General features: G+C 50.1%; 8 protein-coding genes across 8 annotated transcripts; 5 read left to right on the forward strand and 3 right to left on the reverse strand.

Annotated features, from left to right (window-relative positions):
• Positions 1-401: 401 nt before the first annotated feature.
• N7473_004750 (Mpv17/PMP22 family protein) lies at positions 402-1,360 on the reverse strand (the record flags this gene model as incomplete). The annotated part of the gene is made up of 5 exons (XM_057150690.1): positions 402-458; positions 517-627; positions 671-784; positions 870-1,145; positions 1,241-1,360. The coding sequence occupies 5 exons, from the start codon at positions 1,358-1,360 to the stop codon at positions 402-404; spliced, it is 678 nt and encodes a 225-aa protein (XP_057010800.1).
• Positions 1,361-3,184: 1,824 nt separating this feature from the next.
• On the forward strand, positions 3,185-4,378 carry N7473_004751 (uncharacterized protein; the record flags this gene model as incomplete). Its single annotated transcript, XM_057150691.1, has 1 exon — positions 3,185-4,378. The coding sequence occupies one exon, from the start codon at positions 3,185-3,187 to the stop codon at positions 4,376-4,378; it is 1,194 nt and encodes a 397-aa protein (XP_057010801.1).
• A 613-nt stretch (positions 4,379-4,991) lies between these two features.
• N7473_004752 (uncharacterized protein) lies at positions 4,992-6,161 on the forward strand (the record flags this gene model as incomplete). The annotated part of the gene is made up of 2 exons (XM_057150692.1): positions 4,992-5,281; positions 5,384-6,161. The coding sequence occupies exons 1-2, from the start codon at positions 5,124-5,126 to the stop codon at positions 6,159-6,161; spliced, it is 936 nt and encodes a 311-aa protein (XP_057010802.1). The 5' UTR covers positions 4,992-5,123.
• Positions 6,162-7,979: 1,818 nt separating this feature from the next.
• Positions 7,980-8,315, forward strand: N7473_004753 (uncharacterized protein; the record flags this gene model as incomplete). The annotated part of the gene is made up of 2 exons (XM_057150693.1): positions 7,980-7,994; positions 8,070-8,315. The coding sequence occupies 2 exons, from the start codon at positions 7,980-7,982 to the stop codon at positions 8,313-8,315; spliced, it is 261 nt and encodes an 86-aa protein (XP_057010803.1).
• A 1,593-nt stretch (positions 8,316-9,908) lies between these two features.
• N7473_004754 (uncharacterized protein) lies at positions 9,909-10,731 on the reverse strand (the record flags this gene model as incomplete). Its single annotated transcript, XM_057150694.1, has 2 exons — positions 9,909-10,461; positions 10,676-10,731. The coding sequence occupies 2 exons, from the start codon at positions 10,729-10,731 to the stop codon at positions 9,909-9,911; spliced, it is 609 nt and encodes a 202-aa protein (XP_057010804.1).
• A 2,966-nt stretch (positions 10,732-13,697) lies between these two features.
• Positions 13,698-16,544, forward strand: cdc48 (AAA family ATPase CDC48; the record flags this gene model as incomplete). Its single annotated transcript, XM_057150695.1, has 6 exons — positions 13,698-13,747; positions 13,808-13,835; positions 13,906-13,961; positions 14,072-14,321; positions 14,399-15,890; positions 15,958-16,544. The coding sequence occupies 6 exons, from the start codon at positions 13,698-13,700 to the stop codon at positions 16,542-16,544; spliced, it is 2,463 nt and encodes an 820-aa protein (XP_057010805.1).
• Positions 16,545-17,277: 733 nt separating this feature from the next.
• N7473_004756 (MFS transporter) lies at positions 17,278-18,888 on the reverse strand (the record flags this gene model as incomplete). Its single annotated transcript, XM_057150696.1, has 1 exon — positions 17,278-18,888. The coding sequence occupies one exon, from the start codon at positions 18,886-18,888 to the stop codon at positions 17,278-17,280; it is 1,611 nt and encodes a 536-aa protein (XP_057010806.1).
• A 1,990-nt stretch (positions 18,889-20,878) lies between these two features.
• Positions 20,879-25,912, forward strand: N7473_004757 (sister chromatid cohesion factor PDS5). Its single transcript, XM_057150697.1, has 3 exons — positions 20,879-21,248; positions 21,339-23,009; positions 23,072-25,912. The coding sequence occupies exons 1-3, from the start codon at positions 20,910-20,912 to the stop codon at positions 25,565-25,567; spliced, it is 4,506 nt and encodes a 1,501-aa protein (XP_057010807.1). The 5' UTR covers positions 20,879-20,909; the 3' UTR covers positions 25,568-25,912.
• The last annotated feature ends 397 nt before the right edge of the window (positions 25,913-26,309 follow it).

The raw sequence follows: 26,309 nt of genomic DNA on the forward strand, positions 1-26,309 counted from the left end.
GTATGCACGTCTTCTAAGAATTCCAGCATATATACCTCGTCTCCGAAAGATTAGAGAAACAAGTCTTGTCTTCTTTGTATATGGCAAGGGGGGGGGGCAGGGCATTCGTCATAAGATTGAGAGAAAAAATAAACATCGAGGAAGAAAGATATAGATATCGGGTGTGTACATGGAGGGGGATTTCAATGTCAAGATCAACAAAACACCGAGGGGAGGATCACAGGTAAAATGGGTGAGACAAAAGACAGTGAGAGTTATCAGGTAAATCTCCTACAGATGTGATCGTCATGGCGGGTCGTGGACGGAGGGGGTTCGTGCGTTTCTCGACGCGTAGTTTATCGTTGGAGTCCTCGGCTCTTTCCCAATTCCCGCCCATCTGTAGGTCGCAGACTCGGTCCCATTTAAGGGTAGTCGCGCTTCTCGTACTCGCCGCCGGGGCCGCGGCGCTGGTCATAGCGCTGGAGATTGTTGTTAGTATATGTCGTGCTGGCTCAATGCGATTTCGCGGGTACATACCTTGCGCAGGGCTTCGAGGCGCTTCTTCTTGGTGTGGGTGTTGACATAGGTTCCGATGAAGAAACCGACGATGTTGAAGAAGGGTACCCAGGTGTGCTCGGGCAGGAACTTCTGGGCAAAGGCCAGGGCCAGAGGGGGAGGTGACCCAGCTGACCTTCATGACGGGTAGGAAGCCAGCCTTGACGGTGGCGCGAACCTGGTGGAAGGTGCGCGCGCCAGCAATGATAGCCATCGAGCTCAGGTAGACGCTGTTCTGGATGGGGGAGATCTGCGACGCGAAAGTGTAAAGGTTAGCAATGCGCCGAGGCAAGTTTCCCAGTCGGGAGGAGGGCAATGCAATGGTGAACACGTACGATCAAGTTGCTGACGAGGATCTGGAGGATCTTAGCCTTCAAGCTGGTGCGACCAGCGAAGATCTTCTGGAGGATGCCGATGAGGACGTGACCCAGGGGCGCGGAGATGAACATGCCGTACAGCGACATCTTGGGGATGCGCGAGCTGAAGTAGTGGCCGTGCTTGCCGACATCATGGGCGAGCCACGAGGCCAGCAGCTCCTGCAGACCAGAGAGCACACCGGAGGTGAGCATCTTGGTGCGCAGCGGGTTGTGCTGCAGCTGCTTGAGGTAGGCCTGTGACGATCCATTCCTCGGGATTAGCGATTGGAACAATGCTCCGCTAGAAGTCGATTCCGATCGCGCGATCGGCCTTTCTGGCATATACATACCTGGAGATAACCGGTCTGGGTCTTTCCACCAGTCAATCGCTCACCGACGCGGTGCGCCAGGTCTTCGGGCTTGCCGCCCGTGACGGTGCGGACGGTCTCCTCTTGGAACTTGACAGACATGATGGATGTGGAATGGTCGGGCCGAGAGGTTGGGAGGCGAGTAGTGATGGAGTAATCCCGGGAACGCCTGCGAGCGGGGTGGGAGAAATCGAGTCAATTCAATGGCGACTCAAGATGACAAGAGGATCGCGACAAAAACACCGGAGATATCGCGTGGAAAAAGTCGGTGGAGAGTGGGGGGAGTAGGGGGAGATGGGGAATGGATGGGGGGAGGGAGGATGTTTGTTTATGAAATTTGGGGGCCCGAGGGGGGAGGAGAGTTTGGAGAGTTCGAGAGGCTGGGCTGGGCTGAACGGGAGAGAGGGACAAGGGGACAACCGAGGCCCCGGGGCAACGTACCTGGTATAAAAGTGTATCACAGATTAATAATCCCAGATGATGGAAGACACCAAGTTAAAACACCGGATGAACCCAAGTGCAACAAATGTCCAGAAGGTCTAGAAGAGAACGGGGGAAGGATGCTGGCCGTATATTAAGAGAAGCGGTCTCGAGAGTCGGCAAATGGCAAATGGAGGATGGAGGGAGAAGTGAAATAAATTGGGGCTTATCCCCGGCGAGATCCATCGTTCCATTGGCGGAGCTCGTCGGAACCCTCCGACTCCCGCGACTTCAACGGTACAGATTTCCACTCAACACTGATTAGGAGAGGGATATACTTGAGCAATATGAAGTATCATCATACAGCCAAGTAATTAGTGGATTGACCCCCTTAACTATACCCCGCAATGCTTGTAGAAATAATATTATAGCTGCAGGAAAAGAAATACAAAACTGGCCATCCTGCAACTATACTGGGCAATACCCGGCGAACCAACTGGCCAGTCTTATGTATCAGTGGTTCTTGGTTCTTGGTTCTCCGCAATCTTCATTTTTTTCAACGGGGTTCCCCACATTAGACAGCAGATAAAGGAAAGGAGTTATGAATTCTAGCCCTGGTTTGGAGATCCAAACATCCCTTGTTAATACTTCACTTTATTAAGTTGGATACTCATTCCCCATTACTACAAATTCTACTCATAGCTTACAGTATTGCTCCCGTCCATTCCTCCTTCTCGGCCGAGGTCAATTCGGCAAGAGACTCCGAGCCACTGAGCCGATAATCCTACCAGGAATAAACCCCTGACGTGACTCTATCAAATTATACTATAGGCTTTTATGCAGTCATAAAACATCAAATAGAATATCATCACATGACCTGCCCGGTAAGCTTCTGCAGATGTAATCATAGTGTACTAGTTAATATCTGCAGTATGATAGCTGGCCTTACATCTGAAGCTCCTTCAAATATGGATAGTTTTGGCTCCACTGAGCAACACTGGCAAAGGACTCCATTTACTTCTAAAAGGAGTCGGTTAGAGGGATCTGCTATACATTAGGAAAAAGAGCAGCCTCAGTTGTCAGGACCAAGATACGGCTGGAGAATAATGGATAGTCTCAAGGTCAATAAGTCGGGTGAAAAGAGAGAGACAGGGAGAGGGAAGTACAATGAGAAGTACTAGAAGGAAAAGAAAGATTAATGCACAAACAAACAATGGCAACGGGGCAGGGAAGGGCATGCGCCTAGGTCTCAACGCGTTGTAAGAGAGTGTCCAGATAGCAACACAATGACAAACAAAGTAGCTGTCGACTTCATTACTCTCCCTTCTCATTCCCGCAAGTCTCTCTCTTTCGTATCACCCTCTTCTTCTCCCTGTACCTGATTGGCCTTGCCCGTACCTACAACGACTCATTTCCTCACCTCGGACACCAGGTCACAGTCACAGTCACAGTCACACTTCATCAAAAGTGGCTGATCGACTCCAGGAGCATAAACCGCAGTCAGAGATGATGGGTCACGGCCTAGAAATCGACCTGGGCGACGAGGACTGGCCTCCAGGCACCTTCGACTTTGGTTTTGAGGACAACATCACCGAACTCATCGAAGATTTGCTCAACGAAAGCTCAGACTTGGACGACATTTCAGATTTCACCGAACCTGATGGACCAACCCGCCTCCCTCAACGAACGGTCTTCACACCAGGCAGCCCAGAGCATACCCGAGAGAAGCGCTACACTCCACGTGCAGGGCCATGGTGCGGCCACGAGACCATCCTGCGCAGCTGGGCTTCGGCTGCCTCCTCCCCCAAGTGCCAGGACTGTGGAAGGGCTGCTCGATGTTTTTGGACATGTACGGCAGACACGCCAGATCACTCGCCTTTTGTCCCCAATCCCGAGCCAATCAGCCGCGATATCAGTATTCTCCCATTGTGGACGCAGCAGGCCATCGCCCGGGGTGAATACACCGAAGCCCAGCTAGAGAAGCTGTTGGATCAGAAGGTCAAGGTGCTGGAGTTGGCAGCCTCCGAACGACGCCGAGTCGCCCAGCAAGAGGACAAAAAGCCTGCTGAAAGTCCAGAGGCAGCGGCTGCATCGCTTGTAGAAGCAATCGTCAACCGACAGAAAGTTGCCAAAGACAACGACAGTGCCTCGGATGAAGTCAACACCCCCAGTCCTCAAATAACACTCAGCGAGGCCGTAATCTGCAGATTACGCGTCTGCATAAAATGCAGGCCCCGATACATCGAACAGGCCTGGGGCTGTATCAACGCCATCGTCAATACGCCATACGAAGCACCGCCTCAGATCCCAGAATACCTGGACCGACCAATCTCCAATGCCGCCGCGCTGCGTTCAATGCACGAGCATTGTAGAAATTGGAACTGGAGTCCTGATTTCCAGCAGTGGTGGGAAAAGGTTCGGTTCATTGGCGGGTACGATCTCCTCCCTTTGCTTTTGATGGCCGAGATGATCGGGGCTAACCAGCCGGATTTCCTCAATTTTGTAGCCCAGATCGTGCTCCGCCATCGCATGTCGCACTGGGAGATGTGTCATTGCCTCTACTGGTTAAACCCACAGGCGTTTGCGCGGCTCGCCCCGTTTCTAAGCGCCGGCGTGTACTTTCCCCCATCCGCTCAGTTAAGCCCGGTTGTGGAGTCGGAATCCCAGCCCTTGGGGGAGGAGACAGAGAATCAGACTTAATCGAAAGTTGTTCGCTGGGTTAGCTCGTTGGGATTGACGATTTGGTAATGGATATTTGGTAATAGATCGTCGACTTCATTGATCAGAACCTGGCACCCTGGGTGATGCGCTGCTTCAAGAGCATGGTTCGCATGGTTCGAGTGACTGGCCATTTGCGCGCAGTGGATGCCATAGCCGATGATCCCTCGATTTTGAAGACCTGAGGTAGAAGAGAGAAGGTGTATCACCCTCGCGCACAACTGGCGGGAGTACAAAGATCTTTAACCCGATCAGCAGAAGGAGGAAAAGCTATGAAGATATGGAGATGTGGAGGTGTGGAGATGTGGCTGCAAAGGGACAGATGCCATTACGAACATCACTGTCGCCCGCGCGCGCTGAGACAAGTACAGAGTACATAATGAGATGAAAAGCACTGTACATCCTCAAACGAGTACGCCAGCAAAGTCAGCCAATAGCATCAGGATGTGGCACACAACGACACGACCCAAACCTCCGACGAGAAATGCCCGGCGGGTAATGAACAGCAAGTGGACCCGGCCGAACGAGGCAGTCCCAACCTTCACCTCGTGAGGCCGGGCGGAGCCTCGGAGCCTCGGTCCTTTTCCGCGCGACCAACACAGGTTCCGACCTGTGCAGCTGCCAGCAACATAATTTGGGTTTCGTCTCCTGATATCGTTTCGATTCAAAAAAAAAAAAAAAAAGTCGCTCCTTTACATTCCCACGCCCGTCGCATATTCTCCCAACAATGTCAGACCCCGCGCACCCTCCTGACACTCCCAACGGAGCAGCGGATCACGTTCAGCATGTGGGGAAGAGTGCGATAACCGCGGGGAAAGCAGCCACACAGCAACAACTGCTGTCCGCGTTGACGGCGACAGATGTGACTATCCGGCGGTTAGATCTGTAAGTAAATCTATCCGCATGCGCAAGACTGGCCGTTTCGCGCAACATCTGCCATTCCGACTCGGTCGTGATTTGAATATCGCCAACTAACAAGTTCCGCAGTCTCCTGTCCACTGCCACCGGGCAAGAGAGAGTCCTAGCGACAGTCAACTACGTCGCATCCATCCTCCACCACGTCTGCGGCTCAACACTGTACAAAACCCTCCAAACACGACTCCTCCTCCTCGCCCGAATCAAAGCTCGCAGCGCCCCAACACCTGGCAAATCGGCCCCGTCCGGCTCAAAATGGGCAGCCCTATCCTCCCTCGCCTCGGAAACGCGATACAACCTCCGCCTATTCGGACTCCTCCCACTATGGATATGGGGCTCTGAGACACTCAAAAACCCACCGACAGACCCCATCATTTACTCCCTAACAATGCTCCAGGTGGTCTCGAACGTCATTTACCAACTCCTCGAGAACGTAGCCTACCTCGCCTCGAAGAACGTTCTATCCAAGAAATTCGTCGACAAATACGGCGGAATCGATAAATGGTACATCTGGAGTACACGGGGCTGGTTCGGACATATCTTCTTCGAATTCTTCGTCCTGTGGCGCCAACACATCCTCCGGAAGAGACGTCTCGCGGCGCAGCGCGAAGCCGCCGGCAACACCGAGACCAAGGAGGAGATTAAAGCAGAGGAGAAAGAGGCGCTCCGGTTGGAAATTCGTTCGTGGCGCAAGAGTCTCGTTAACAATACTATCTGGGCTCCGTTGTGCTTGCATTGGTGTCTTGAGAAGGGGATTGGGATTCCGGAGAGTTTGACGGGATTGATTAGTTTCATGGCTGGGGCTTGGAGTCTACATGATCAGTGGACTGCTACGGCGAAGGCGATTTGAATGTTTCTTTTCTTGATCTTGTTTAGACCAGCTTTTTTTCCCTTGGATTCGGATATACCATTCTGTTTTTTTAATATCTCAACGAGGGCAAATTTGGGGCCAATCCGATGATGCACGTAGCGGGATGGACTTTGTAATACTACCAAGTTATTGATGTCCCTTGGACGTCTACCTACAAGATCGCGTCCTCTTTCTCAACGAGATCTTCGCAGTTTACATAACAAATCTTGTCGTAGCGTTAGACGTGCACGATTGTGGAGACCTTGACCTTCTGCCAGAAGCCCAGAGCACATACAATGTGGACTACTATAGACGCGAACAAGCAGATCTCGACCATCGCTCGCGAGGACTTGACTAAAGTCGCTTAATTCACAGATAAACACGGTGGGCGGCAGGAAATTGGATCCGGGGCGTCCCGCGTTATCGTAGTGGGGATTACCTGCACTAGGTTAGTTACTAGCGGGTGTGGAGAGTGGCGGTTGAATCGGGTATATTGACGCGATAAGGCAGGTCGATGAGTTTGATGAAGGAAGTCACTAAGGAAGGTAGGTGAACCGTAGTTGCTTATGGTCATTACATATCAGATACTTCAGCCTTTTTCTTCGACTTGATTATACTGTGGAACGGTAATGAGATATGGTCCATTATTTGTGTCAAATGATTGTGAGTAGGGTTTCATAAGTTTGAAACTGTCCAAAATCACCTCATGAGCCATAAGTTGAATGATAGACTGAAAAATGATACCTATGCTATCAAGAAAGACTTTTCAAAAAACAAGAAGTGGAAGCATATTTCTTGGGCGGTTTGTCTGGTCTCTAGATTCGGGTTTTTGAACCATCACTGTACGCCACAGATATGATATACTCCACGAGTATAAGCGAAGCCTCCAAGTAATATAATCAAATAACTATCCAGGGAATGATGCCAACTGCAGGATCGCGTACGTCCACAAAACACAATGGAGTGACAACCCTGAAGCTCAGCGAATTTTCGAGTAAACCAAGGTCTCAGAACAGAAGATGCGAATCTACAAAAAGCGCATTGAGAAACTTGGCAACCGGCGAAATTCCATTCGAGCTTCATTTCTGAAGCTCTTTACAACCTCATAGATTGGGCTTAACACCCACTCGACTACGACGGCCTCGTGTCCTTGCCAAGCCAGGACGAGGAAATAGCTTTCCACTTCTACCAGTCGCTTTGGACACTCCTTTGGCCGGACCTACTGCGGCACTCTTTTTCGTTCGTTCCTCGCTGGTTCACCACCGGCGCTCTGTCCCCGATCAGGAAGCGTGGTTGGCAAAGTTTTGTGTGGAACTCCACTCCCACTTGGTGGCTCAGTTTGGAGGGTTCAATGGCCCAACGCACCACGTTGTAGCCGTCCAGTGTGCGATCAAGAAATTGAAGAACAAGTACCGGAAATCCATCTCTGATTTCCTGAACAACCATCGTGATACTAAGCTTGTGGAGTTGGTTGTCGCTGGTCGCGATGGCCTCCATACGGACAAGGACTATTTCCGCGGGTTTCTGGAGTATTTCAATGGGACGGATTGGCGGTTCACAATTTACATCTCTGGAGTACATGGCAGAGCCACTAGCTTAGCCTTCACTGCCCCAAGATATTCTACAATTTGCGGAATATCTTGATCGAGTCAGTGATCGCCGCCGTCAAATCTCTGAAGTACAGAGTGAGCTTCAGCTTAGGTCTGTAGGAAACCGAAACCGCATCGGCCCAAAGGTATGTTTACCTATATAAGAAGGTATCTTTACTATTAACTAAGGTTTGTTAATAGACGCCCGGTAATGCCTTCAGACCCCAACATGGGCACTGATACGGTATATGTCCTTCTGGAATGTCCCCAGTGTCCCACGAGAATTTGCCACCAAAGAGGCCTTCGAGGATTACTATAGTCTGGCCCATGCTCATTCAACCCTCGCCCCAGTTCCCCGCGCCATTGTTCCATCAAGTCCGATAGGGACTTTGCGCTGACCTCTAAACGAGGACACGATGCTCCAGAAATTCATTTCTGTGGCCAGTGCCCCAAACGGTACTCTGGGTACAAGAGCTGGTACGACCGTTATATCAAGGCGCATGGGAAGCAGACATCGATTTATCTGGGAGTGGAGATTATTGACATGGATGAGATTCAGGGCTAAATGTACGAATGCGCCAACTGTGGGCTGGATTTTCGAGACTGGAGAAACCTGAGCCGGCACCATGTCCGAATGCATCCCACACTCTCGCATGACCGTCGTCGGCACTGTGTGCTTCGAGCAGGACACAAGCTTGTGTGCCTCGAGGCAGGCTGTGGTTAGTCATTTGTGCGCTTGGCCTCGTTGAGGTACCATTCGGGAAAATGGCGCCCAGACTCTGCGGGTCAAAGGTTTGAGTATGGGCTATCAAACAAGCCAGATGACACATTGGACAGTCTGGTACTCCAAAATTTCCAGTCAGAATAGCCTCACATCCAGATCACACAGCCGCCACTTGATTGGGGAATACTATTTCCTATTTAAAATTGCATTCGCTAGCCTTTTCTTTTCTTGTTATTTGCTTGGATGATGCTCTTTTTGACATGACCTAGGATATGCTGGACAAGACAATATCTGGGAGACAGAAATGAATCAGTGAATGTAAAACTGCACAGAAGGAAGATATCCAGACAAGGGACTCGTCTTCAAAAGGCGACCAGCACATGGCCAACGAATATTCCAGTGCCATCATTTTTTGAAGTACTTTGCTAGATCCTTATTTTTTTTTCATCCAGGAAGTTACATACAATAGAAGCATAGTAACAAAGCCTTTCCTCTGCAAGTTCATTGCATTCGAAGATGAATGGCAGGCCTGGTGCTCTCAAGAGAGAGAAGCATCTCGCCAAGGGTGTACTGTTCCCTCAAACTCAGGACTCGCAGCCACCGCAGTCTGCATTGTCGAGCACCCTAAACAGCAGGCACGAGAATCGCAAGGGACCAGCGACGCACTGTGGCCGTCGAAGATCAAGACAACGCTTCTCACCCCTTTTCGTACGATCGCAAATCAACCCAATAAAATGATCTACCTATCGAGTAGTCAGATCCTCAGATATCCCGATCGTTGTATCTGGTCGTAAATTTTCGCATCCGTCAAATCAGACCTCCATCATACAGTATCTCGCTCCTCGGGAATATGAACAGCGGGTCCATCTGCCAGTCATTGGCAGCAATACATTCATGGGCTTTGCGTTGACCAATCATAATAGAGCACTAGCATGCTTGAAATTTTTATTTCCGTCATTCGCTCAATACTTGAGAAATCAAGAAATGAATAAATGACACATGTAGTATTGTCTGTTTTAACCTACTTAGAAGTCGGTATAAAAAGGTAAGTCTCTAGCTTTACTTTTGCCTTCTGATAAGATTAAATTGCACCAGTTATACACAACATTCTAAGGATACCTATCTCATCTATGGAAGTGCTTTATAGACAGAGAGTACTTTCTTCTATTGAGCGGGCCGTTGTATGGACTTGATGATGGTGCCAAACTTGAAAGCTTTCTGATTTCGGTCTTGGAGACTTGCTCGAGAGGCAGCTCACGACATGCTATTCCTATCGGAGCATTGCCTTCTAGCTTCGGTATGTATCATTCACCTGCTGAGACCATTGTAATTTTGCTGGTTCGTCAAATCAAGTGACGGTCTCCCGAGATCAGAAGTGGCATTAGTATAATGAAAAAACCGACGAGGTTCCGCGTAATTTGACTCCCCAAATCTCTAGGCATGGAACCAAGAACCAGAGATATCCTCTGCTGATCGATGGACCGACTGTTCAATATTGTGGTAGAAGGAGCTGTTGACAAATGCGGTAGGATCCCAGAAGGTGGACTTTATGGGAATCAGTCCATCGAGAGATCCCGCTCTAAGAAAGGCCGCTGCGTCAATGAATCTTTTTCCCGATGGCTTGCACCCAATCTCCGCTTGAACGACCTCCAAATGTCCAAGCCCAGATTCAAGCTCAAAGATAGCATTTCGTTTGCTTTCTTCGAGGTTGAACACCAACATACCCTCGACCACAGCCTTGGGATTACGAGATCGAGCTATCACGGGAATGATCTTGTCACCGGACTGGTATAGCTCGTAGCCATATAGAACGGCTTTGGTCATGTACTTCTCCATGGGGTATGTCTTGGAAGAGCCGGTGGAGAATTTCAGCACTGTCGGAAGAACCAGAGGTCCGTAGACGAAACGGGGTGATGTGCCATGTTCTCGGACGAAGGAGTCCACTAGCGTATCGGAGAAGATGTTGGTTCGTGCTGTGTAGTAGTCTCTTGGGAGTTACATCTGATCAGTCTGAAACTGCTCTTTCTTGAGGAATCGCCGCTCGGATGAGCTCAGGTGGTCTCAATAGTTGGGGCACAATGGTCCAAAGAAGTGTAGTCGTGCGTTATGAACTGGAATATGTTCAAGCCAGCCAAGGTGGTCATTCGAGTATTCAAATGGGGCGTCGACTAAATAGATGATAGCGATGGGAATGAGTTCACCTTGGTTTTCGAGGGCAGTGTGCCATTCGTCTCGATTTCAACTGGGAGGTGAGCATGATGTAATGTGTAAAGTATACGTGAGAAAGCTGGAGAGTAAGCGTAAGAGTTGATGTCAAGTCGAGACATAAATGAGCTGAAGATCTATTCGTAGATCAAGGTAAGTGCAAAAATAAATTGAGATTACCCAAGAAAACATTGTAGTATAGAGAAGGACCTGCGATGGAAGAGTATGCTAAGGCAAATACCGCAGACCGAGTGGTCGTCATGGCTCCTTCCATGGGCAAGGCAACCACAGGAAGTCACCCGGGTTGAAGTACTTTGTTGATTGTACTCTATTACTACGAAGTATGAGGCTGTCACACTAGCTTCAGTTGAGCCTCTTTGTCGCCCAGGTGATCTCCGCTACTAAACCCACTTGAGCACCCCGACGGATACACCAGGCACTCAGGCGGTAAGGCACCCAGGCATCACTCCGATCGACCAACTTCCATCAGATTCGCCGGTGGCGGTCGGGAATTGTTACACACACAGCAGCTTTTGCTAGCCGCACAGCAATTATGTAATATCCCGCATCACATAATCAATTTTGCCAAGAATCCTTACCATACATTACCACAGCAACTGCATTACTTACCACTACAGCAACTACATTCTATCTACTACTACTACTTTACTATAAGAGCTTTTCTTTCACTGATTCCATTTCATATTATTTACATATCCTATTATACCCTACATGATCGAATTGTATGGCCAATTTCTCCACAATTTGAGCACTTTGATGGCCCTTTCTTTTTGATAACCCTTTCGTCTGATGTTTTGTTGATTTGAAATGATATGTCTTGGGCTGATTTCCTTGGTGGCGGCAGTGGTAATAGAGGATTGAGTATTGGCAGATACTCTGATAGCTCATTACCAAGGCCAAGCCTCCAAAATTGATGGATATCGCTTAGTGGAATTGGCTGCTGTGTTGATAATAAGCTAGCAATTCGGTGGGCACATGGAAGGCCCATTGTCCTAGAGAATATATTAGTACAATTTGATAAAGGGGCTTCGGGGGTAGCTCTCTTAGCTATAGAAGCTTGCTTATAGATCTGGCGAAGCGAGTATTGTGATGTTCTCTTTGTAATATTCGAATAGAGAAAGTGTGAGCAAAAGTTTAGCGTTTTAATCCGATTTTCTGCAAGATCAGACAAAAGGGTATAGTGCTGAGCTTCCAAAGAATTATTAATTCGTTCGAAAACAAAGAGGATATCACCTGTTGATGTCCCTATATACTTTTTTAAAATAGCATGAGAGCCTTCTACCCGTGAGGTTGCCCAATTTCCAAAATGAAGATATTGCCCTACCCACGCCCTGATAAACATCTCTTTATAGGTTAGCCAGGTTTGTTTCACATATCGAAGAGCAGCAGGAGTAAGACTAAATCTAGTCTCAAACTTAGCTAGTTGATCTTGATATTCAATAGTAGTAGTTGAATTAATAAGGCTTTTCCACGATTGTATAAAAGCTTCAAATTCCTCATTCGAAGAGAAATATTGCTTCGTCTTTGCAAGCACATTCTTATTAATATGCCAGACGCATAGTAAATGTAGGCTTTTTGGATAGATCGATTTAATTGCACCTAATAAAGCAAGATCTCTATCAGTGCAAAGAACTGGGGGAAAGGGTAAAGGATTAAGCCATGAAAAGAAGGTCTGTAGAGTCCACTTATAGCTTTCTTCCTGCTCATTTTGCATAAAGCAGAAAGCAATACTATATAACGAATTCGATGGCGATAGACCGATAATATGAAGAAGCGGCATCTTATAGCGATTTGTTTTATAAGTGCAATCTAATAAAAAGACCTTATTATATTGATTAGCATATTCTATTGATTTAGGGTGAGCAAACATAAAGAAAAGGATATGGCCTTCAGTATCCTGCTTAAATGCATATCTCCAATCGTTATTTTGAAGTGACTCTCTTAGAAATTCAAGCGGTGTATTATTTCCAAGTTTCTTGCGGGTTGATTCGACTCGAATATTATAGATATCTCTTGGTTTAATCAAGATATCAGTATCCTTTCGCATAAGTCTTAAGATAGACTGTGGCTTTGAGCCGACATCAATTAGATGCTGAATAGTTTGGTTTTGGTCTTCGGTAAACTGGCGACGTCGTGCTATTGGATGTGCTATCATATTATCGTCAGCTTCATGATTATGGTTTGGATTTCTAACCTGAATTTCCCACTGATCGCTTCCAAGCTTTTTCGCATAGAGGCGAAAAGGGCAGCCAATTCGTTTTGTACTAGTTTTCCGGCGCTTCGCCCTATCTGGAGCATTGACCTGATCGTGATAGTAACCTCCTCTATCACATCCAAGAGTGATATTTCTATCTCTACTTGATGAGACAGTAGTTATCGCATATCCATGAGCAAGAGCATGCTGTTGGATAGAAGCAAGGAGCTTCTCTTTACTCTCGAAGACTTGCTCAGCTGGCGGGTTCATGATTTAATGAAGAGAGATCAATTGAATGAAGAGAGATCAATTGAATGAAGAGAGATGGAATCAGTGAAAGAAAAGCCCTTATAGTAGTAGTAGTAGATAGAATGTAGTTGCTGTAGTGGTAAGTAATGCAGTTGCTGTGGTAATGTATGGTAAGGATTCTTGGCAAAATTGATTATGTGATGCGGGATATTACATAATTGCTGTGCGGCTAGCAAAAGCTGCTGTGTGTGTAACAATTCCCGTGGCGGTCGGGCAGCTGACATAATATGAGCGGCTTAGCTCAGCACATATCGTCACTCACTGCCTCTCCGGGTACCTGCGAAGCTCAACACCTTACCTCTCACATCTCATCCACCGTCAGGTTCGCTCGCTGATCTGCCGGTTATCCCTTTCTCCATCTCTATCATCGTTCTCTCCGTTTTCATTTCTCGATTTCATCCACTCGAGCTGATCTGCTTGGTTGTGGACACCTAAACCCTTCCCGTTCCCCAGCTCCGTTCCCCATCCAACGTCACAGCCTCAGATCCTTCATCATGTCTGCGGAGCCGGATCACACCCATGAGAAGAAGAGGGTCAACCTCCAGTACGTTCATTGTGCCGCATTCTGTGATACATGGCTCGTGGCTAACTCTTGAACTTGCAGGGACGCCTCCGGCGCTGAGAAGAAGGAAGTCAGTTGAATCCCCAATTGCCAACAGCCCATCTCTCGCAGGCGGCAAATAGCTAACCCAGCGTCAACAGGAGCTCGACACTTCTACTGCTATCCTTAAGAAGAAGAAGAAGCCCAACTCGTTGATGTAAGGATGCCCCCAGTTGGAGCCCGTGTCCTCTTGATGAGAAGAAGAAGAAGAAGAAGAAGAAGAAGAAGAAGAAGAAGAAGAAGAAGCTAAGAGCTCATTCAATACAGTGTGACCGATTCCGTCAACGATGACAACTCCGTTATTGCTCTCTCCAACAACACCATGGAGACCCTCCAGCTCTTCCGTGGTGACACAGTTTTGGTCAAGGGCAAGAAGCGCAAGGACACTGTGCTGATTGTCTTGGCCGACGATGATCTCGATGACGGCAGTGCCCGCATCAACCGTGTTGTGCGCCACAACCTCCGCGTCAAGCACGGCGATATCATCACCGTTCACCCTTGCCCCGATATTAAATATGTACGTATAGTCCCAGTTTGGGAAGGGCTGATCTTGGGCAGTGGAATCACACTAACATCCTTTGTTCGGCCATTTAGGCTAAGCGCATCGCTGTGCTCCCAATAGCCGATACCATCGAGGGCCTGACCGGCTCTCTCTTCGATGTCTACCTTGCACCTTACTTCCGCGAAGCCTACCGCCCCCTGCGAATTGGCGATACATTCACTGTCCGTGGTGGTATGCGACAGGTGGAGTTCAAGGTGGTGGAGGTTGATCCCCCAGAGTATGGTATCGTTGCGCAGGACACAGTTATTCATTGCGAGGGTGAGCCCATCCAACGAGAGGATGAGGAGGGCAACTTGAACGAGGTTGGCTACGATGATATTGGTGGCTGCCGGAAACAGATGGCTCAGATCCGTGAATTGGTCGAGCTGCCTCTCCGTCACCCTCAACTCTTCAAGTCTATCGGTATCAAGCCCCCTCGTGGTATCCTCATGTACGGTCCCCCCGGTACTGGTAAGACCTTGATGGCCCGTGCCGTCGCCAACGAGACCGGTGCTTTCTTCTTCCTCATCAACGGCCCCGAGATCATGTCCAAGATGGCCGGTGAGTCCGAGTCCAATCTTCGCAAGGCATTTGAGGAGGCCGAGAAGAACTCCCCTGCCATCATCTTCATCGATGAGATCGACTCTATCGCCCCCAAGCGTGACAAGACCAACGGTGAGGTCGAGCGCCGTGTCGTCTCCCAGCTGTTGACCCTCATGGACGGCATGAAGGCCCGTTCCAACGTGGTCGTCATGGCCGCCACCAACCGTCCCAACTCCATTGACCCTGCCCTTCGTCGTTTCGGCCGTTTCGATCGCGAGGTCGACATCGGCATTCCCGACCCCACTGGCCGTCTGGAGATCATGCAGATCCACACCAAGAACATGAAGCTGGGTGAGGATGTTGACTTGGAGACCATTGCTGCCGAGACCCACGGCTACGTTGGTTCCGATCTGGCCTCCCTGTGCTCCGAGGCTGCCATGCAGCAGATCCGTGAGAAGATGGATCTGATCGATCTTGATGAGGACACCATTGATGCCGAGGTTCTCGACTCCCTGGGTGTTACCATGGAGAACTTCCGCTACGCCCTCGGCGTCTCCAACCCCTCCGCTCTCCGTGAGGTTGCCGTTGTCGAGGTCCCCAACGTCCGCTGGGACGACATTGGTGGTCTCGAGGAGGTCAAGCGCGAGCTTATCGAGTCCGTCCAGTACCCCGTGGACCACCCCGAGAAGTTCCAGAAGTTCGGTCTCTCGCCTTCTCGTGGTGTTCTGTTCTATGGTCCTCCTGGTACTGGTAAGACCCTGTTGGCCAAGGCTGTCGCCAACGAGTGCGCTGCCAACTTCATCTCCATCAAGGGTCCCGAGCTTTTGAGCATGTGGTTCGGTGAGTCTGAGAGCAACATCCGTGACATCTTCGACAAGGCTCGCGCTGCTGCTCCTTGCGTTGTCTTCCTGGACGAGTTGGATTCCATTGCCAAGTCTCGTGGTGGTTCTCAGGGTGATGCCGGCGGTGCTTCCGACCGTGTTGTCAACCAGCTTCTGACTGGTAAGTTTTACTCAAATGCTAAACTGTGAATGAGGTCTCCGAGCTCCTACTAATAATTTATCTACAGAGATGGATGGTATGACCTCCAAGAAGAACGTTTTCGTCATTGGTGCTACCAACCGTCCCGAGCAATTGGACGCTGCCCTGGTCCGCCCTGGTCGTCTTGACACATTGGTCTACGTTCCTCTGCCCGACCAGGAGTCCCGCGAGTCTATTCTCAAGGCTCAGCTGCGCAAGACCCCTGTCGCTTCCGACGTCGACATGGCCTTCATCGCCAGCAAGACCCACGGCTTCTCCGGTGCCGATCTTGGCTTCGTGACCCAGCGTGCCGTCAAGCTCGCCATCAAGGAGGCCATCTCCCTGGACATCGAGCGCACCCGTGCCCGCGAGGCCGCTGGTGAGGATGTCACCATGGGAGAGGGCGATGTTGAGGAGGAGGACCTTGTCCCCGAGCTGACCCGCGCTCACTTCGAGGAGGCCATGAAGACCGCTCGTCGCTCTGTCAGCGATGTTGAGATCCGCCGTTACGAGGCCTTCGCCCAGAGCCTGAAGAACTCTGGTGGTAGCAGCTTCTTCCGCTTCCCGTCTGCCGGTGAGATTCAAAACAATGACACCTTCGGTGACGCCGGTAATGATGACAGCCTCTACGACTAAATGGGTTCTTGATATCCTGCACTCAAGTTGACGATTTGCGTTTTTCCTTTTCCCTAATAGGCCGATCAGAACGTTCTTGGCCGGGGTCTTTCCCCTTGCGCCAAAGATTCATCATGAGTAGATCGTGCTTTGTTGATGGCAGGGGGGATTTTGCTTTGAGGGGGGAACTAGATCCTTTTCTTTCATTTGTTTTTTCTCGCCCTTGCCCTCATACAGTGTGTCATAATACTCATACAAGAGAAATCTTTATGTTGAACAGGATTTGCCTCGTAGATTTTGACAGTAGAAATTCTTTCATTGTAGTGCAATATCCATCTGGAGGCGTCATACGAATTCCACCATCACCAACCACATGACTGTCTCTACAACTAGGTCCAATACCCTGGTCGCGGCAGACATGGACAAATGTTGACAATTCGTGGTTTGGCTTGCCAACATCCTGTCATCTCTAGTCATGACTTCGAGACAGTCTTAGAAGCATTACAAGTGTTTAATTGGGGTGACCTCCTAGTGGGACTACCGTACATCCTAGCTTTCTCGGGTTACAATGATTATTCCAATATCGTATGTAAGTAGTCCATTATGTCTATAGTATGCCCGTAAGCTCTAGGTCATTAGAATGCAGCGCCAAAAATCAAGAATAAAAACAAAACCAACGCCAACTGTGCAAGTAGATGGCGAACATCAACACATGTTGATGCTCGGATGCTCCAAAAGCAGGAATCACACACTTTTAGAACTTGGGAGTGAATCGACTCATAGCGCGAATCTTAGCGCCATAGAAGAAGAACAGAATAGGAATGGGAATCATCGCAATAGTAATGAAACCCAACACACTCGATGCCCAATCCACACCAAGGTTGGTATACATCTGCGTCGCAAAGAGCGGGAACGCACCACCCAGCGCGGAACGAATAAGCGTATTCGCCGCAATAGCCGAATTGGCAAACATCATATACACATCAATAATGTAGTTGAGACCCTGCATGAAAATCACCAGAATACCCAATCCAATAGGGATACCGGCGATAACCTGCGGTGCCCAGTGGATGTTCGGGTCGGAGGTCCAACCAAACCAGAACAGGCCGATAGGCAACAAGACCGAAGCGACCATCATCGGCACGAGACGTTCCTCCGGAACGACCTTGCCATGCTTGGCCAGTTTACGTGCGAAACGGGTCTTGGTTGTGTAAATGATAAGGCCCGCGCCGCAGAGGACACCGATCATGATTCCGATGAAGGGAAGGGCTGCGACGCCGAGGCTCTTCCAGCCGCGGACTTCGTTGAAGGAGATTGGGTAGGCTTCGAAGAAGAGGTAGAGGATCCCGTAGACGAGGGCGAGGTAGATGGTCATGCAGATGAGGATTGGTTCCATGATGAGCATCTGGATTGGGCGGAGGAGGTACTTCTGGCCGATTTCGGCGAGCGTGGGCTCGTGTTCGTCTAGGAAGGAGTGGAGAGCCCAGTTCTTTGTTTCGCGGCGGAGACGGGCTGCTCGTTGTTGGAGGAGTTTGGGGGCGTAGGTTTCCGGTACGACGATGAGGGCGAGCAGGCCGAAGGAGGAGGATGTGATGAGTGTGATCCAGGCGGTCCAGCGCCAGCCTAGGTAGGAGTCTGTGATGAAACCGCCGATGATGGGGCCGAGGACGGGTCCTAGGAAAGTTGCTGAGGAGAAGATTGCGATGGCGACGGCGCGGTCGACAGGGTCCCAGATATCAGCCATTGCACCGCCGACGACGGCGAGGGGGGAACAGCCGAAGACGCCGATGAGGAAGCGGAAGATCATGATTGATTGGAGGTTCTGCGCTACGGCGACGGGGATCTGGAAGATGGCGAAGATGGCATAGCCTGAGAAGAGTGGGAGACGGCGTCCGTAGAGCTCGCTGACTGGCGCCCAGAAGAGAGGGCCTAAGGCGAAACCGAAGACGGTCAAACTCGTTCCTAGAGTCATCACTTCGGTGGAGACGTTGAATTCCTTTGCGGTCACCACGGTGGCTGTTGAGAAGACACTGCTTGCAAATGTGATCCACATGGTCATCGAGGACATGACCACGGTGATGATCCACTTGCGTCGACGGGAGAAGTTCTGAGGGTTCTCGGGGTCGTCGGGGCCATCCCATTCCACGAGATTGGGATCTTTCTCGGTGGGTTTCTCGGGTAGTGGTTGGTTCTGTGCGCTCTCGACATCGGTGTCGTGGTCGTGGTCGTTTTCCTCTAGGGGTGCTTGGGATGTCTCCTTGGTAGTGGCATCGGCAGCCACATAGGGCTCGTTTAGAGGCTCGCGGTGCTCCATGCTGAGACGAGGTGTCGTTGTCGTTGAATCAAATGCTTGACTGGTAGTCATTATGGTGCAAGCCTTGTAGGCTATGACACAGGAGTATAGAACGGGAGGTTGTTGGCAAGCAACTGTTGATTCTGTAGTAGGCGCTATATCAAACACACTTTCTCAACACAGCTCTCAACCCACTGTAGTTGATTATAAAATGATCTGAAGAAAAGAGAACCCCTTATCCACGGGGGGCATGGGACAGTCTTTAAGCGCCATTACGACTGCCCTTTTTCACCTCGTGGATCTTCCAGAACGACATAGTCCGGAGCTAAGAGAAACGGAGACACACAGAAAACCTCGCGGGGACCCATCAAGTGGATTAGAAAGCCTGGAACCATCACGCAAAGATCCACTTTACTGGCTATATCCGTTGATGGACTCCGTCTGGGACTAAGTCCGAAGACGCGATAGAGCGAGGTGCGAGGGTGACTAGTATTGCAGCAGTATCCTTGTGCCGGTTTCCCGGTCTTCGGTTTGATACATTGGGGGTGGCTAAGATCTGGTCCGTCTGCACGTTGTGAGCTAAGAAAAGGCGGGCTTGAGAGGCGTAGTGCTAGTCTGGAAATGGGATTTTAGTCAGTTAGTGGTCAGATCGTATGAGAGAGATGGTTTGCATAGTGAAGACTGTTGGATTACGTAGTTGCCACAGGGGAAAGGAAAAAGAAGTAAAAAAGAGCACAAACTGGATGGTGATTGGTTGATATTCTGATTCCAAGATTCGGTCTCAAGGCTTCGGGGTCGGTCTTCGGTGGGCCCGAAAGGCCGAGTGGATCCACTCGGCAGATGTTATTCTGGCGACTTCCGATTACTTAACAGCCTAGGCTCAAAGGCTGTAACGTTAAACCAGATCTGATACTACTGTACTGTACATTATGCTATGCTATACAACATTCTTAGTACATATTCTCTAATCCTTCAAGATGCACGGGACACTCCGTGACTCATGTCACTTATGTCCGTCCATACATGTGCCCGATGGATACAGGTTCGGGCCCCTCTTGTCTATACTTACTTACAATACTGAGGAGTAGGGGTCCATGTCGCGGGGTTAAAGCTAAGCTCTTCTCTTACTCTCCGGAACCGTGGAAGCCTAATATTATTGGAATATGTAATCAGGCTCTTGCGATATTGCTTGCATGATCAGTGATGTTATACAGCAAAGAATGACGAATCTATATTCTAGATTACTCATCTTGTCTTCCTACTTGGAAGGTCCTCACGTTAATTCCATCCCAGGTAGGATAGATGATGCATCTCATTTTGCATTCTTTGTGTCAGACAAAGACCCTGCCTGGTAAGGCTCGCGGCATTAACTATGTATGGTACCGGCATACCTGCTTATAGGTTCTCTTTTGCCTGTTGGGTACCTACAGTAGGTACCTGTTCTAACCTTACTAATCTCAATGCTAAGTGGCACGTATGAGCTATTCTAGTTTAGCAGATTATTGAACAGAGGATAGTTTGCGCATTGCATCATCCCGCTGAATAACTCAAAAAGCAGTCGAAACAAAGAGATACAACATAGGAGGGATATGGAGAAGAGAGACCTCAAAGATTAGGACCATCTACCAAAAGTGGGTTTATTTATGGTTATGGATTGAGAATTCTGACCACCGGACTGTTCTTTAACTAGGGAGTGATCAGTCTTTAGTCTGTTGATACCTATAGACACCGAATGAGTGTGTGAAGTGCACATTTATGTGTTTATATGCATGTACAGGCAGCTACAAACGGATACAATGGCTCTGTTTCCACCTGCTGCAGTCAAGCAATAGACAGAATCACTGTAACACTACATGGAGAGCATTTCAAAGTATCCTGCATAAAATGTTCAAACAAGTTCTTCCTAATTGGTCTTCCAAAGTGATCAAAAAGCTCTCCTTCAACTTTATCGGCCCACCTTTTTTTGTAGGGCCGACGCGATCCCGTGCGACGCGTCCCCCGGGCGGTCAACCTTGACTCTCTCCACCCTTTTTGCACCGCGTCAACTCTCCCACCTCCCTCACTAGTCCCATGTGAGCGCGGTTACCGTCATCATGCCTTCGCGCACTCGCCAAGGTCCTGCTGATGAGCCTGAAGAAGAGACTGGCCTTCGCAGCCTGTCCTTCAATCAGCCGCTCTCCTGGCGCGTGGGGCGCTCCGCCATCCCCATTGCCGATCTCCTCGAACGCCTGCAGACCCTCGGCCAGGAACTTCGCAAACTCGAACAGGAAGAAATTGACAAGGAATCTCTGACCAAGGTCTCCCAAGAGCTCGCCAGTGCTCATTTGCTAGCGCATAAGGATAGGGGTGTCCGGGCCTGGGCCACCTGCTGCATTGTCGATGTCTTGCGACTTTGCGCGCCGGACGCGCCCTTTACCAGGAATCAGCTCAAGGTGCGCGCTCAATCAGGCAATTGAGGATGGGAATGCAGAAGCTATTCTGATGGTTTGTATGTGGAGCTGACATTGGATTCTCGCCCTTAGGATATCTTCACTTGCGTGGTCACCTCCATCATCCCCGCACTCGCCGATCCATCCAACGCCTACAATGCGCAGCATATTTACGTCTTGGGCTCACTCGCCGAGGTCAAGAGTATCGTTCTCATGACGGATCTTGATCACCCGGATTCGCTCATTGTCCCCCTTTTCACCGCCTGCTTCGATATTGTCTCGGGATCATCCAAGGCCTCCACCGGTGAGGAAGTTGCCAAGGGTGTTGAGTTCGACATGACTCGACTTTTGGTTACTGTCATCGATGAGACACCAGTTTTGGCTGCAGAAGTCGTCGACACCATCGTGGCGCAGTTCCTGCGGGTTGACCCTCGAGTGCTGGACAACCCCAAGAAAGGCAAGCGGACCGACGCACCCTTGGACGCCAAGCAAGATACCCTCCTATTGAAGGATTATCCCCCAGCCTACAACATGGCCAAGGCGATTTGCCAGGCTTGCCCAGAGCGAATGACCAGCCATATCAGCCAGTATTTCAACAATGTCATCATCGATGCCTCTGGTGGCTCCAACCAAGCAAATGGAGCTAAGGGCAGTCGCAAACCGAACCTCGATGACTCGGATGAGGAGGGTGAGGATATTAAGGAACTGAGCAAGGCGCATCGTTTGATTCGAGAGCTATGGCGCGCCTGTCCGGAAGTCTTGCAAAATGTTATCCCGCAAGTGGAAGCTGAATTGTCTGCGGAATCAGTTGCTCTGCGGTTGCTGGCCACCCAGACTATTGGTGATCTTGCGGCGGGCATTGGTGTTGCAGGTCCACCTCCGCCTCCGGCTATGGATCCCGCAGCATACCCGCCTGTCACATTGGAGGAATTGTCGCAAATTGTCACTCAGACCAGTGTTCTTTTGACGCCAGTCTCCCCAAAGCCTTTCTCGCAAGTTCACGCCTCAGCTTACGAGGCCTTCTTGAGCCGAAGACTCGACAAGACCCCTTCAGTGCGCGCTGCATGGGCCACCGTTGTGGGCCGGATTCTGTTGACTTCTGCCGGCGGCTCTGGTTTGAGTGACCATGAGGAACAATCACTTGTCGAGAGTCTCGCCGACATGCTTCGTGATGCCGATGAGAAGGTCCGTGTTGCTGCAGTTGATACCGTTGGGCAGTTCGGGCTGTCCCATGTTGTTCACAAGTTGGGAATGAAAGGCGGGTGCTCTACCGAAAACTCCGTTCTTGCAATTCTCGCAGAGCGAGTCAAGGATCGGAAGCCTCAAGTCCGTGAGCATGCGATGAAAATCCTTGCACGCATGTGGGCGGTTGCAGCTGGTGAGATTGAGCAGAACACTGAACCCGCGGTGTCTCTGTTGAAGGATGCGCCATCCAAAATCTTTGATGCGTTCTACACCAACGATCAGGAGATCCATATTCTGATTGACCGAGTCCTTTTCGAAACCCTCCTCCCCCTCAATTACCCCCCTATCAAGACGAAACTTTCTCGATCCGCATCGAACCAGTCGCAGAAGCAAAAAGATAGCCAGGCCTCTGAGCCCGAGCAGGAAAACGATGTCGATAAGATTCGTGTTCGTCGAATTCTTACGCTACTTCGAGGTCTGGATGAGAAGGCCCGAAGAGTGTTCTTTGTCATGCTTGCACGTCAACTGTCTATGAGGTCAGCGATGACGCTCTACCTGGAAGCCTGTGAGAAGTACAACGTGAGTATTTAAAATCTTCTGTCTATCAATTTCAATATGGTTACTGACATGGCTGTGTTCAGGGCGGTGTTGTCGATAAGGATGAAGAGCAGGTCAAGGCCCAGCTTTCACGGATCATTGAATCGTTGTCCAAGACCTTCCCAGATACGTCGCGTGCCTCTGCGGACCTGTGGAAGTTTGCCAAGGTCCATGACCGTCGCAGCTATCAGCTGATTCGCTTTGCCATGGCAGCCGTTAGCGATTATCGTACCGTGATCAAGGCCATCAGAGAGCTGCAACGACGTGCACAAAGTGCCAACAATACCCCCCTCCTCGAGACCATCACACCTCTCTTATACCGCTCCAGCTCGCTCATCTTCAACCGGAGTCACATCCCGGCTATCATGAGCCTCTCTCGGACCGACGAGAATGGCTTGGCAAATGCCGCGCAGGAGATGCTCAAGCAAATTTCCTCGCAGAACCCAGAGGTCTTGGAGGCACAGGTCCAAGAAATGTGCAAGGATCTCGAAGCACATGCTCCAAAGGCAAACTCGCCCGGTGATGCTAGCACCGAAGAGATCCTCAAGGCTTGCGCTGGTTTCGCTAAGAAGCTCCCAGCCAAGCTTCCAAAGGAGCGCAAGTTTTTCCAAGCTCTTACCAACTACGCGTTGTACAGCACCTCGCCCGCTTCTGCCAAGCATGCCGTCTCTATTCTCATGGCCACGGCCGATCGTAAGGAGATGTACGCCAAGGACCTCGTTCAAAAGTGTGTTAAGAAGTGGTCCTATGGTTCTGACCACTTCCTTACTCGTCTCGCCGCCTTATCGCAACTGAACCTTCTCGCACCGAGGGAGGCTGATGAGGAGAGCGACGCTATTATTTCCATCGCTATCAACCAAGTCCTCCTGACTAACCGCGCTCCTGAGAATGATCCCGAGTACAGCTGGTCTGAGACCGCGGATGAGGAGACGCAGGCTAAGGAATGGGCACTCAAGATCATTGTGAATCGTCTTCGGGCTAAGGATGGATCAGACGGTGATGATGATTTCCGTGCACATGCCGAGCCTGTTTACGACACTCTGAACAAGTTGGTCGCAGGCGAGGGTGAATTGTCCAAGAAAAAGGATACTCCGGCGACTCAAAAGTCGCGCCTCCGCCTTCTTGCTGCAAAGTCCCTCGTCAAGCTGTGTTCTACTGGAGCACTGTGCGACCAACTCCTTACTCCGGCGAACTTCAACTCGATCGCGCTGATGGCACAAGATCGACTTCTTCCGGTGCGCAGTGCGTTCATCAATCACCTCAAGAAGAAGCTCGTGCAGCGGACACACTTAAGCCATCGCTGGTACATCATTCCCTGTCTTCTCGCTTTCGAGCCCAGCAAGACCTTGAAGGAGAGTACGCTTACCTGGCTGCGATCCCGTGCCGCCTTCTACTCTCAACAGGCCCAAGCAAGTGGAAAGAGGACTGAACAGACGATGGTGATGGAGTTGATCTTCTCCCGTCTCTTGTCCCTACTTGCCTACCACCCCGACTACCCATCCGATGAGCTTGACGAGTCCACGAGGCTGGGCGATTTGAGTGACTTTGCGCAGTATATTATCTACTATCTTTCTGCCGTGGCCAATGAGCATAACATGTCCCTGATCTTCCACGTTGCCCAGCGCGTCAAGCAATTCCGCGACGGTATCACCAAGTCCGATGAGATCTCCACTCGCCTTCACACTCTTTCCGACCTCGCGCAAGCTACGATCCGACGCTTTGCTGATATTTACTCCCAACAACACAAGTTTGGTGGTGGTAGCAGCGGTGCTACGAACCTTCTCCAGACATATCCTGGAAAAATGGGTGTTCCCAGCTCTCTTTTCTCCTCGATGACCAGCCACCGCGAGGCCCAGGACGTTGCAGACAAGAACTTCCTCCCTGATGAGATTGACGATCGTCTCGACCGCGTGGTGCGGGCTGCCATGAAGCCCAAGAGCTCTTCTCACAGCGCACAAAGCGGATATGTGAAGAAGCGCAAGCCCGAGTCTGCTGATGCGAACGGTAACTCGTCCGCGTCGAAGAAGCCCCGCAAGGAGAAACCTGGCCGGCCGCCTCGCAAGTCCACATCCTCTGTTGGTGTCAGCAAGCCCCGGCGCAAGCGCACAGGAGATGACGAATGGCCGTCCGATGTGGGCTCTGACGATGACAAGCCCAAGTCTAGCTCTGCCCGTCGACGTAGTAGCCGCGGCACCAGCAAGCAGGGTGTCAGCTATGCCGACAAGGACAGCGATGAGGACGACCAGGAGATGGAGAAGTGGGAGGAGGTCCAAGAAGCTGAGGACCAGGATGATGATGACGATGACGAGGAAGAGGAAGTCCAAGACTCGGACGAGGAGATGCAGGACGAGGATGACGAGAACAATGACCAAGAGGAAGAAAATGCCGAGGACTCCAGCGAGAAAGAGAATTCTCCTCCAGTCCCGGCAAAGCGTGGTCCAAAGCCGAAGGCGAAGGCATCCGGGTCAAGGGGCAATACTCGTGCAAAGCAACCAACTACAACAACATTGCCGACTCGTCGATCCTCCCGTCGAGGATGATCTAGATTCTTTTTCCTTCCAATTCCGAGTCGCGTGGGGACATCTGCCTTTTTTTGATCTTTTCACGGCGGTATCTTCTTATTGTTCTACTACTCCTTGCAAAAAGACGCCTCTGTCACCCTTTTCTATTGTTACATCTGTCTTGCGTTGCTTTTTCTTACAGTCGATGACAATTCGAGATGTATACCCAATCTGCCTTTGATGCTTTTTTTTTCTTCATCAGCCTCCTGTTCTTTCATGAGTTCGTGCTTCTGCCTATTTACTATTACAGTCAATATCATCAATATTTCTGTATCTAGCTCGGATATCAACGTGTCACTTACATGTAGTTTGGACTAGTAGAGGTAAGACTGTTGTCGATATCTATATTTGTTTGCCTGTAACAAACTGCCATACAAATAGAGCAAAGACGATTGATGCGCAAAAAGAACGATATGTTCGAGGAACGATCCGACAACCGCGGCAAAAAAAGAGGGGACGAATAAGTTGGCTGGTGCTCCGAAGAGTACCGCTTCGCCAGCGCCATCCGCCCGCGAAAGGGACATCCTGAAATTGGTAGAAGACTAGTCTAGATAATCATTTGTGAAATGATTGTGAAACCCCACAGCCTCTCAATATAAATGTTGTGTTGTGGCCTTCAAACGGTGCTCCTTTTCATTAAGTGGAGGTATCCATATAGTCTCGATTCCCTTCACAGAAGGACACTTGATATTCCAATAGCTATCAACAATTCTAGTCAGAA

This window comes from Penicillium subrubescens (genome assembly GCF_028828155.1).
Source record: "Penicillium subrubescens strain IBT 31985 chromosome Unknown utg000003l_segment0_segment0, whole genome shotgun sequence".
Lineage (NCBI taxonomy): Eukaryota > Fungi > Ascomycota > Eurotiomycetes > Eurotiales > Aspergillaceae > Penicillium > Penicillium subrubescens.

Coding starts and splice junctions, on each gene's coding strand:
- N7473_004757 (XM_057150697.1), top strand. CDS start 20,910: ATGCCTTCGCGCACTCGCCAAGGTCCTGCTGATGAGCCTGAAGAAGAG. Junction 21,249..21,338: donor TTACCAGGAATCAGCTCAAG/GTGCGCGCTCAA, acceptor TCTCGCCCTTAG/GATATCTTCACTTGCGTGGT. Junction 23,010..23,071: donor AAGCCTGTGAGAAGTACAAC/GTGAGTATTTAA, acceptor GGCTGTGTTCAG/GGCGGTGTTGTCGATAAGGA.